Source organism: Saimiri boliviensis, chromosome 14 (assembly GCF_048565385.1).
Source record: "Saimiri boliviensis isolate mSaiBol1 chromosome 14, mSaiBol1.pri, whole genome shotgun sequence".
Taxonomy (NCBI): Eukaryota; Metazoa; Chordata; class Mammalia; order Primates; family Cebidae; genus Saimiri; species Saimiri boliviensis.
In genome coordinates this window covers 49,883,561-49,895,434 of record NC_133462.1, presented here as the reverse complement: position 1 = coordinate 49,895,434, position 11,874 = coordinate 49,883,561, and the positions used below count along the sequence as shown (strand labels likewise).

Sequence of the window (11,874 nt, the reverse complement as noted above, 5' to 3'; positions counted from 1 at the left end):
TTAGGGATACAACAAAACAAACAGAAGGCATAAACTGGAAAGTAAATGTATCTCTGTGTTCACTGATGGTGTGATGGTGTACAAGGTAGGACCAACACTGTAGGAGAACTGGAAGACAAAAAACCCAGGTTTCGTTGTTTACTAGTTGTATAGCTTTGGGCAACTGACATTCTCTTTAACTTCAGCATCATCACATGTAATGGTCAGTGGTTCTCATCCAGCAAGGGCGTGGTTCAAATATACACATGCCTACCTTTTCTGCCTCACTCAGAGGTACAAAGATCCCATCTTCTCAAGGATGCTATTGTCAGGGACTGTGTACCACTCACAGGTGAAGACGACAAACTAGTGGGGATGGGGGCAGAGGTTGTGCGTACTAGATGGCAGAAGCTCTCTAAGTAAGCAGTGGCTTCATACTGGCAGCAGAGTCTTGTTTTAAACTTAATTTCTCAATAGAAGAAAGGATTGGGACAGTTGGGATCATCATATCTCAATGCTGGGGGTGAGGAAGGAGGTTCTAAGAATTTGAATACTAACAAGGCCAAACCACGATGATTCCAGATTGTACTCTGGAGACTATTCTCCAGACTGGAGACTATTGGCCCCAGAACCCCCATCAGACGAGGAGAAACATCACAACAACTGCAGAAAACTGCAGACAACTAGAAATCATTCTTAAAGAGATTTAATTTTTTGAAGTGCATAAAAGGGGAGAGTACATTTAAATCTCTGCTATATCACAAACTGCTGTTTTTGTTGTTGTTTTATTAAAGACCCACCAATTTACTCATCTTCAGGTTTATGGCTGTAGAATGTGGGGAAAACAAATATTGGCAACAGAATAGGAAAAAGTAAGCAAAAGTCTGTTCTGTTCACCGGAATGTCTTCTCCACTGCAGAACAGAGCCCTTTAAAAAAGAAAAGCAAGGAAAATAGCTATAGGCTATCCATAGCCAGTAATGACAGCTGGTTAGAAAGAAATGAGAAAGAGAACCAGGAGGCAAAGCCTGGGAATTCACAAGTCTCCTCTCAAGACATATACTAAACCTGGAACTCTACGAAGATTAATGTTCCTTAGATTTCCTTCCAACGTCTTAACCCTAAAACCAAGTTCTCCTGTCAATTCAAATATAATAATGGCATCATTACACAAGGAGCACTGATTTGAGGATTGAAGTGATTTGCCAACATTCTGAGAAAGCTTTAGCAAAAGGAGCACGGCTTTAAAGACAGGTTCTAGTCCTTAAAGACAGAGGGGTTCTTTGTTAGTGAGGGCTGTAGGCCTATGGTCCACCAAACAGAGCAGGACACAAAAGAAGAATCCCCTAATGTTGTTTGCAGGCTAACATCCACTGCCACTGCAACTCGGTTGGGCAGAAGCAAAAGCAAGCAACCCCTTCTGGCTGTGTAAGCCCATACTGGAGAGGGGCAGAAGAAGCTATGCTCTAATGGCTCTAAATAATCAGCATTTAGTGTTATGTTAGGATGAAGGATTTATTCCACAATATAAACTGTAACATTTGATACAAGCTACCAAAAAATAGGGGCAGAAGAAAGGGGCAGGGAGAAAGCCAAAATACAGCTGTGGCAATTACTTACAGAGAAGTCTCTTTTCTACATCACTAGTTCATCAGTGACACTAGAAACTAGACATTTGTGTTCTGTACATCAACCAGTTGCTAAAGCACCAACACACTGTTTGGAAGTTTGTTTTGTTTTGTTTTAATTCCAGCCACGGAAACCAACACGGAAGTTATTGCTCAGATAAATAAACCTAGTCTATCAGGAAAAAGAAAAGTGGATAAAGAAAAAGAAGAAACAAACAAAACCCCCCAAAGTGAAAAACTTAAAAATGTCCCCAATCTGGTAAAGGAGTAAACAAGGGAGAGCCTCCTCAAATGAGGATTTACTGGAATTTCCGGTGGGCGCCCTTCTGGGCCCTGGAAGTGAGTTGGACTCTTAAGCTGGTAAATCCCAGACAGAGGTAAAATTTTAATGCTGTACATGAAAAGGTGCAAGCTTCAATGCCTTCCAAATTGGTGGGAACCCCTGCAAAAAACAGTCAGCTTTTCAAACCTCAACAACCACAAACAGCTCTTAAGGAAAAAATACAAAAAGTGTCAAAAATTTTTTTAGTTGTTTTTTCTTTTCTTCAAAGAGTCCTGGAAAAATGATCCCATAAGGAATAGAAATAGCACCGTTTACAGGCTGGCTTGAGTACCAGTCCTGTAGCTTTGCTGAGATTTGAAGAAATCCTCTTGGTTGGAGTCCTGAATTACATTAAGTAGTGGGGGGGGGGTATCTGTTTTTGTGTTTTTACTTTCGGCTTGGTGCGTCCTTCACAGTACAGCGCACACAGATGTAGTCTTCTTTCTCTGCCATCTCTGGGGAGACACCAACACAGACCTGATGAAACCACTGATTGCAGCTGCCATCACACTGGACCCAGTCCACCTGGTTACAAAGAGCAGGAAGATGGGGTTTTCAGAGGAAAAAAATGGATTCAAAAGTGGGCAGTCCAGCCTCAAGAAATTCAGGCCGTTAGCCAATAACGGCCACTGTCGCACCACTGGGACCTCTGGCACAACAGCTAAGCCAAATGAGTGTAGCTGGCCCCCTAGCCAAAGCAACCGAGTCAAAGTCATTCTTCAAGTCGTGTCTGCTTTGGGGTAAAGACAGCGCTGCCCTGTGATAAGCCAAAGGGCATTACATCAGCATCCCTCCCACCTTCTTAGCGCCGGGAAGGTGAAAGCTGGAAGAGCAAGAAAAGGAAAAAGGGAAGAACAAGAGTTTCTTCAAGAAAAGGGAGGAGACCCAGGAACGATGGTAAGAGCACAGATATCAGTGGGGGGAGGGCTGAGCAATCCATTCAGATCAGCTCAAAGCAGATAAGCAGAAGAGAAAGACCCAGCGAGATGAGGTCTAGCTTACAGGGTTTCTGAGTTAAGGGAAAGCACGTCCTCTATGGCCCAAACCTCACTGACCTCATCTCCTTCTGGCTGCAGGCAGCTCACAGCTGGGCAGATGGCATCTTCATCCTCAGAGTCCTCCTGTTCGGAATAGGATGTGTCTGAGGGCAGGGAATGAGTTTCGGCAGAACGAACTAATTCATAGCTACGCTCTCTCTCTAATTTGAAATTGTTCATGTCCTTGGGGTGGCTCAGTTTGATTTTCTTCTTTTTGGGGGTCCGCATTTTCTTAACTCGTTCCCACCGCTCACTGGAGAGGCCCTCTCTTTCCAGGCGTCTCTTCAGTTTTCTCTCAAGACTGTTAATTCCATCTCGCTTCCCTCGGCAACAGTCATTCTGGATGGAAGACAGGAAAAGTTCAATTTTAGCCTATGGTTCACCTATTACTAAAACTAGTGAAGCTAAAGAGGACATGTAAATTAGAAATCAGATGATCCCCCACTCTACACAGAAAAAAAAAAAAAAAAAACTGCATCTTAACCACTCCCCTCCCAGTCTTAACTAGTTTGGGTGTAACATACTTCCTTCCCCTGTCACTGTTAGTGCTAACAAAGGATCCCTGGGAAAAGGAATGTTAAAGACGTGATCAGCCTTCAAATTAGCCAACCAATGGCAGAAGATGGAGAGGGGGCCACCAAGTCTTCCTTTCACTAAATCCCTGAATGACTAACTATCGTTTCTGTCTAGGTGTTTAAGTCTATCCTTTGACCTACAGGCTCCTGAGGAACCACACTGATATCTTCCTTCTTTAAGGATGTATACCTTCACACCTTATAGGAGTAAGGTGTATTAACTGAATACATTCAACGATCATGCCATACTACTTGGTATCATAATGAAAAATGAAATTCTAAATGCCAACACTAGCCCTCATGCTATCTTTAGAGAAGTTCTTCCCTAATTTAGCTTCAGGCTTCCCAGTAGTATTCTCAGGGGCCTTAAATGTGATAGGTCAGTCAGTTCACTAGAAGGAAGTGGCAGCAGCAGTATCCTTAACTATGTTAAGAAACAGAATATTAAGGAATATCCTTCAAGTAAGTCAGCATTCAAAATGGGTCAGTCTAATTACCCAGTCCTCACACCAGCTGTCTTGTTAGGTTGGGAGGAGTACAAGAAAGCATGTTAAAATGTTGACTCTAGGAATATCTTTGATTCTAAGAGTTTATCCCAAAATGCCTTTCCAATCATCTTTACAGTTATTTCTCTTATAGGGGAAAAATAACCCTGCTTCTCACCATTACCACTTGGGAATGATGAGGAGGCATTTGCTAAAAAGAAAGTAAATATTCACACAGTGACTTAAAACAGGAACAAAATCCAGGTTGCATGCCCAAACTGTAGCAGATGACACCCAGCACCTACCTTCTCACCGACAGCTTTAGGAGCAGAAATGTGAGGTACAGAGTCTGCATCCTTTTCTGGATCAAAGATACCATCTCATTCACCAAACTATTTAGATAGAATGACACTAAAAAGCATACCTCCACCCCAGACTGTGCCTTTCCCAGAAGCCTCTCAGACACTTACCTTTTCACTGCTGGGTCTCACTGGTGAGCTTCTGTCAGTCTGCTGAGCAGGGCTTGGCTTTGCAAGTAAAGTCTGGTAAAGTTCCTGAATTTCAGGAAGGGATACCTGGAGCAGCTGGGCTTCCATCAATAGTTCATTCACGTCTGGACTAACGCCTGTTAAAGACAGACCAAATCAAAATGTTAACAACAAAGGGTGTTTCACATTCACATTTGGATCTATGGGACAAACAGAAGGACTGCCCCTCATACTACTACCCTCTCCTTAAATTGCAAATTACCTTCAGTTTACGTGAGGTTTACTTAATGTGCCTAAAACCACAATAAACAGAACCAAAACTAGATTTCCTAAGTCTTCTGATTACTAGTATTAATTCTACACTAAATCCCCTTCTCATGTAACTTATTGCTAATGAAGAAATTGTACTTCTGCCTTGATGGCTTCTAATAGAAAGCATAGAAACATCAGATGATACTTAAGTCTATAGGCCATCAAAAAAGAAAAAGGAAAAAAAAAAAAAAAGCATAGAAACAAACTGATGGCCCACAGCATGAAAAGTCTGAGTAGACTGAGGAGCTCTAACCACATTACTAGACACACAATGAGATGCTGTGACTAAGGATCAGGACTCAAGCAAATGTGGATTATCCCTAAGATTCTCCACAAGCCTCCCAAGTAATGAAGCAACAAGGGAGCCTGTGACTTAGACACCAGTGTCTAATTATCAGTTGGTGTGGCATGAACCCTTTAATCCCTGAGGACAATGGATATAAAGCCTTCCTCTCTTTTCCTTTCCATTTATCCATTTAGAAGCCTTCAAATAGGATCCCTTCCCTATTCTGCAAATACATAATAGCCTATATATCCTGCATTTCACCATAAAGTCCTTTTTTTTTTTTTTTTGCTTTTAAAGATGGGGTTTCACCATGACAGCCAGGCTGGTCTTGAACTCTTGACCTCAGATGATACACCCACCTTGGCCTCCCAAAGTGCTAGGATTAGGCATGAGCCACCATGCCTGGCCATAAAGTCCTTTTTTATGATCATCTATAACAAAAATCTAGTAATACAAGATAACTCATTACTATCCAGCCCTCAATATAATAATAACAAAATACAAACCGTGGAGGGGGATACAACTCCATCCAGTAGAGAAGGGAGAGTGCAAATATGAGGTTCTGTTGTCCCAGTCATCAGGCAAGGAAAATGATGTTGTGCCAGAGGGCTGAGATACCTAATAGAGGGAAAAGGTTTTATAATAAAATCTCTTCAGGATTAAAAATACTCCCATTACTCCAATGACACTAGCTTGCATTACCCAGGCAGGCAACCGGGGAAAAAAAAACTTGATTTTCCCCTACTGAAGAGTCTCCTGGCATTTCAGAACTGGCCAGATCAACTCATATCCTCCCAAAGACCAAGCCTTTAATCTTTCCAGTTTTACTTGGACTGATTTCAGAGATATAAAGACAACTGGGAAATAAGCCATTTTCTCAGGGTGAGAACAAATCATACAGTCTTTTAATCTTTTTCTGATTCTCCTTATTGAAGATTAAAATACAATGAACACATATGTATCCCCCTGAGTAAACCAAATGAGGACCTGTCAGAAATCATCCATCACCACTTCCCTGTCTTCCTTAGTGTTTTCTTAAAGGAGCTGGGGAAACACTTCTTTGAACACGAATTAATAATTAATAGTTGTGTCCTTTCCCTTTAAAAAGAAAGGTAAATTCCTAGCACATCCTGGGTAAAGAACACCAATGACTCCACTATGGGAGTGTGTATAGATGCCACAACTCATCTATGCAACAAATATTTGATTCATCATCTGCGATGTGTCAGGCACTATATTTCGGAAGCCTGCAAAGAAATAAAAAACCAAGGAAACAAACAGGACAGAGAGACTATTTTTTCCGGTCCTCATCTCTGATCTTAGCAACAATTTAACTCATATAATCCATGTGTGTCTGCTCATACGGCACAAGAGAGTTGTGATATCTCTGGTATGAAAATATGTATCAAATTAAAAAACATCAGATTAACCTTATTAAAAAAAATTGAATACTGCCTTCCTGATTGTTCTTTTTTGTTGTCTTCACATTCTTTTACGGCAGCCACCTAAGGAGGATGATAGAAAACTCTATCCATCCAGTGATGGTCAAAACAGAAAGATTGCAAATGGTGTGAAACCCAGTTCTCCTCTGAAATAACATAGTGCTCAAACACTTCTTCCAAAAATTTATCTTCCAAAAAGAGGTAAGAGGCAGGAAGCACTTTCCCTTTCTACTAATTTACTTACATGAGAAGAAGCAGGAAAAAAAACTTTTTAGTCAGGCAAATATTTAAAGATACATCATATATGTATATGTAGAATATATATGGGTCAGCACACATATTAACGAAAAAATTATTTGTATCTGTGAAAAGGTAAAGATGTGTTCTATAAAAACAGAATGCCTGAGAAACAACTTCTATTAGGAGCAGAGGACACTAAAACAATATGGGATACCTGTATGCTCTTGCAGTGGGAAGCTACAGGTAAAGTGGGTGCTGCTAACAGTAAAGTGATCACCAAGGGAATAGCAACACCAAAGCTATAGGTTCAAGAGAAAGGTACAGAGCTTTACAAAAATTTCAATAACCCAACAAGAAAAGTCCAGATTCACCTTGTTTGTGTCTGACACCTGTCCTGCTGAGGCTTGCCATCTGCTATGTAACAGTCCTGAGCCCACTCGATCTTGCACAAATTTAAGATTCCCTGATGAAAGTAGTTGCTGGGCTCTGTGCTGCCAGTTCACGGTTCTTTCAATCATATATCGAAGTGCATCTCCCTCAGGAAGACGAACTCGGATACGCTGCAGGGAGGCGAGCAGGGGCAGAATTTTCTCTAATGGAGGTTTCTCTGACCTCCGACAATGGGGACAAAGCCAGATTCGGGGGCCCTGTGAAATACTGGGTACCGCCACACAACTGGTGTGGAAAGCATCCCTGCAGAGTTCACACTGGATCATAGGGGCAGCTGGGGCCTTCTGACATAGGCAGATTTTTATATCCACATCGTGGACAGGCGAGAGCAATTTCCTTTCATTGGCAAGTCTGAGAGACTGCAAGGCTTCCATTTCCCTTAAGCGAGCTTCCCCAAGAGTTGCCATCTGAAAAAGAGTTAACAATCAAGGATGATGTCATAGAGAACTCAGCCTTTCCCTAAAAGTCAAAGTCCCAGTGGTTAAGAGCATAGGATCCTGAGTAGATTAACTGTATTCAAATCCTGACTCTGCCTCGTACTAAGCTGTGTGAGTGACCTGGGGCTACATATTCCACTGTGGCTAAATTTCTTATGTCTGCATGTGTAAAACAGAGGTGGTAACAGTGCACACCTCACAGGACTGAGATGACAAGTTAAGGGCACTTTGCCTGAAACATAGTAGACAAGTTCTCAAAAAAAAAAAAAAGTGTCATAGTTAAACCGTTTCTAATGATCACATCTATCCACTTTCAGATCCATCACGATTCACCAGATGAAGCACCCTTACAAGGCCAGAATAAACTCTCCATTATCGCTTAAAAAAACAAACAAACAAAAAAACCTAAAAGCCAAAGACCTTTGGTATATTAAAAAAAAAAAAAAAAGACGAACAACATTGTGGACAAAATTTTTTTAAAATCCACTTAATTTTGTAAATATAATACACAGGTAATATGTGTGGATTATATGATAACAAGGTAACTTCTCACAGCTTAGAGATGGAAAGCAAATGACTAACCTTTGAGTTCTACCACAAATTAACAGAACATGTGTAGGAAGAATTCTTAAACCAGGGGTCTAAAGACAAGATGGGCACAGACTAAATCTATGAAAGATACTGCATATAAAGTTTCAAACTCACATATATACATCTCGGGAGAGAGAGACTGTAACTTTCAGTTAGTCTTTATAAAAATGAACCAGAGATGTAATGGAGGACCTTTGATGGCAGAAATTTGTCTAGAACCCAACCAAATATACAAATATACACCAAAGAACATCTGTGTCAAAATACATAAATAAATCAAGGCAACCAATGTCTCTCACAAGAGGTTTGGCAGCTACAAAAAAAAATCAATGGGAGAAGATGCCTGGATCCAAGGATGAACCCATTCGGTATACATTCCCACTGTAGGACGGTCAATGCTTTGTGCCATTAAAAGCATCACATAGGCCAGGCGTGGTGGCTCACGCTTGTAATCCAAGCACTTTGGAGGCCAAGGCAGGCGGATCACCAGAGGTCAGGAGTTCAAGACCAGCCTGACCAACATGGTGAAACCCCATGTTGGGGTTTTTTTTTTTTTAAAGCATCACATAGCTATCCCTCTTTCATCCTGATAAGGTGTTCAATGTGTAACATTGGTTACACATTGCTTCATCGTCTTGAAACTATCATCTTTGAATGAACACTATTTACTAAACACAGGTCAGAGATGTTAAGGTCTTCGAGAGGAGTATCAAAGTATCCAGCAAACTTTTCAATGTCCTTCTTTACTGTAAATTAATAAATTGGTACTGCAGTTCCGTATGTCTATTAATATTAGCCCAATATCTTTAGTCAGCATTCCTGGATCAATCCACAGGCACTGACAAGACTGTTTCTGCACTTGCAAGACACTGACTGGGAAGCCTATCCTGAAATTTTCACACATCTATGCATCTTACCATTCAAAACTCTTATACTTGACAATTTTCAGAAAAGTCTTTTCATTAAAACTGAGCACTTCCAAGTTACTCTACTTGCCTTCTCTAAATTCCTATAAACCAGAAAAAATCATTCTCCTCTACAATGCAGAAGGGAGAAGAAAAAACCCCTACATACAGCTGAAGCAGTCTCCTTGCTTTCAGTTAAAGCTCTCTCCAGGTCACTCAGACTCTCTAATTTGGTGCTTTTTTTCTTTCCATTTGGCAAGGGCTCCTTTAACTTTCTCTGCTTCCTTTTCAATCCCAAAAGGCCAATATCACATCGAGGACACAGCACCTAATGTGGGACAGAGCACAACCAATGGTAAAATAAATTTCAGATAAAGCATTAGGTAGAAGTCCCAAAATAAAAGCCTAAGCAGTAAAAAGGATGTGCATTTCTTAGTACTGAACATTCTCTTTAGAACATCTTCTCCTAAGAGACTCAGGAGTCAACGCTGAGACTCTCCTTTACAAAAGGAAGATGGAAGAAGGTGCATGAAAGATCCACTGATTCCTGATTCAATTAACAAGTAAAAAAATGTGATATAGACTGACTGATCCCAGTCATGATGCACAAGCAACAGCTTACAGAAAATACAAAAAGTCCATCTAAAGCACATTTTTTTTTTTTTGGAGATGGAGTCTCACTCTGTCGCCAGGCTGGAGTGCAGTGACACGATCTCAGCTCACTGCAACCTCCCCCTCCTGGGTTCAAGTGATTCTTCTGCCTCAGCCTCCCGAGTAGCTGGGACTACAGGCATACACCACCATGCCCAGCTAATTTTTTTATTTTTAGTAGAGACAGGGCTTCAGCATATTGGCCAGGCTGGTCTCGAACTCCTGACCTTGTGATCCACCCACCTTGGCCTCCCCAAAGTGCTAGGATTACAGGCGTGAGCCATTGTGCCTGGCCTAAAGCACTTTTAAAAGATGGGGGAGATCATTTATCAGGCTTACTAAATTCAGGTGGGTGAAGCATGGCCAAGTTTAAGAGTCCAATTTCAACACAGAGGAATTTAACCCAACAGGAAAAGGTTTTCTTCTTTGGATTCTAACTGCTATCCTAAATGAATCAAGAAAACATTTAAAGGTTGCTTCACCAGAAGATTAGAAGAATCACCCTGGCTTTACTGGAATAACAACTCACAGAATATAGATTAATCTATGATGTCATCTTTGTACATGATGAACTGCATGTTTTACCAAACTAGGAGATGAGCTGGTTATAAACTTACCTCTAAGAGAGAATATGGAGAATTCTCAGTCAAGAATGTATTAACAGCACATTCTTTCCATGCCTGAACCTCAGCTACTAGGGATTCCAGTCTTGGCAAAGAATTCAGATGTACCGGGATAGATCGGCCTCGTGTAACAAGATCTATGAGTGTGTCTAACACTGGCACACGTCCTCCAGCCTAGTAAGAAAAATTACACTAGTTTGGAAAAAAGAATACCTCTATGAAAAATAGAAAAGGCATAATTCAGATTGGTTCATGATCTTAGCATGCTAAATTCAGAAATGTTAAATAAACTGCCAACTGACCAATGATGTTGGGGGTAGAAGTGACATTTTTTCCTTTATTACACAAATACTTCAGATAACCTAGTTTGAGGTTTTTTTTATTGTTGTTGTTGGTGGTGGTTTTTATTCTTTTTTAAGATGGAATTCAACAGAAATGAAGGTTTGTACTAACTCAAGACTTTCACACTGAATTACACAAATAAAAAGCAACAAAACAATATTTTACTCCAATCCACTCACCAATGATGAACTAAAGCAACTCAACACAAATTATTCAGGAAACTAAAATATGAGTTGAGACAGCCCAGTGGTTCTCAAACTTTAGCATGCATAAGAATTATCTGGAAGCCTTATTTAAAGACAGTTTCCTTAGTCCCATGCCCAAATATTCTAAGTCAGTAGGTTAGAGGAAGATCCATAAATTTGCACTTCTAACAAGTTCCCAGGTGAAGCTGCTATTGCCAATGCTAATACTGCTGGTCTGGGAACTATATTTTGAGAAAGAGCTAGCCAAACTAGAAGGAGAGTAGAGAGGATGAAATGGATTGGTGTTGCTCCAGTACAATGTAAAACTTAGCATCACCAATGGTGGGTCATCCAAATATGTCTCCTGTTGTGACACAATATAGAATATACAATACTACCTGACATTTTAATTCATTCCATTAAAAAATGTTTAACTTGGATATGTCAGGGCTTTAAAACTAACTTCCAATTTATAGGAAATACAGAGAATAGAACACTCCACAAAGAAACAACCAGACAAACCCAGAAGGTGGAGCATACCATAGGATAACTGTCAGTGACATGAGAAAAAGTGGGGTGGGGAGGAAAACACTGCAAGATTAAAAGAAACTTAACGAGATGCCAATTAGGTGCAACGTGCGTTCCTGGATTAGACAAACAGCCATAAAGGGACATTTTAGGGACAACTATGGAAGATGGGGTAGGTTGCTACTTCACTGCCTTTGATATTTATTCTTACAGGATTCAAACTGTTAGGGCATAAATATTCTGATTGACACTTAAGAATGTGACTCATAAATTACATGCTATTCCTATATTTAATTTAAATATCAGAGTACTTCCTATGCGTAAAACAGAATACTGTATAACATTTAAAAATAAATAATCCACTAAATA

At 40.4% G+C, this 11,874-nt stretch overlaps 1 protein-coding gene across 2 annotated transcripts in view; it reads right to left on the bottom strand.

Annotated features, from left to right (window-relative positions):
* Positions 1-669: 669 nt before the first annotated feature.
* KDM5B (lysine demethylase 5B) overlaps positions 670-11,874 on the bottom strand; it is an 85,664-nt gene continuing 74,459 nt past the window's right edge. For both annotated transcript variants that reach the window (XM_003938289.3, XM_074385022.1), the window contains 7 exons: positions 10,445-10,624; positions 9,346-9,504; positions 7,165-7,650; positions 5,618-5,729; positions 4,496-4,650; positions 2,984-3,304; positions 670-2,453 (listed from right to left, as the gene is read on the bottom strand). In XM_003938289.3, coding sequence (XP_003938338.1) covers positions 2,316-2,453; positions 2,984-3,304; positions 4,496-4,650; positions 5,618-5,729; positions 7,165-7,650; positions 9,346-9,504; positions 10,445-10,624 — 1,551 coding nt within the window. In that variant the 3' untranslated portion in view covers positions 670-2,315. The remainder of the gene's footprint in view (positions 2,454-2,983; positions 3,305-4,495; positions 4,651-5,617; positions 5,730-7,164; positions 7,651-9,345; positions 9,505-10,444; positions 10,625-11,874) is intronic.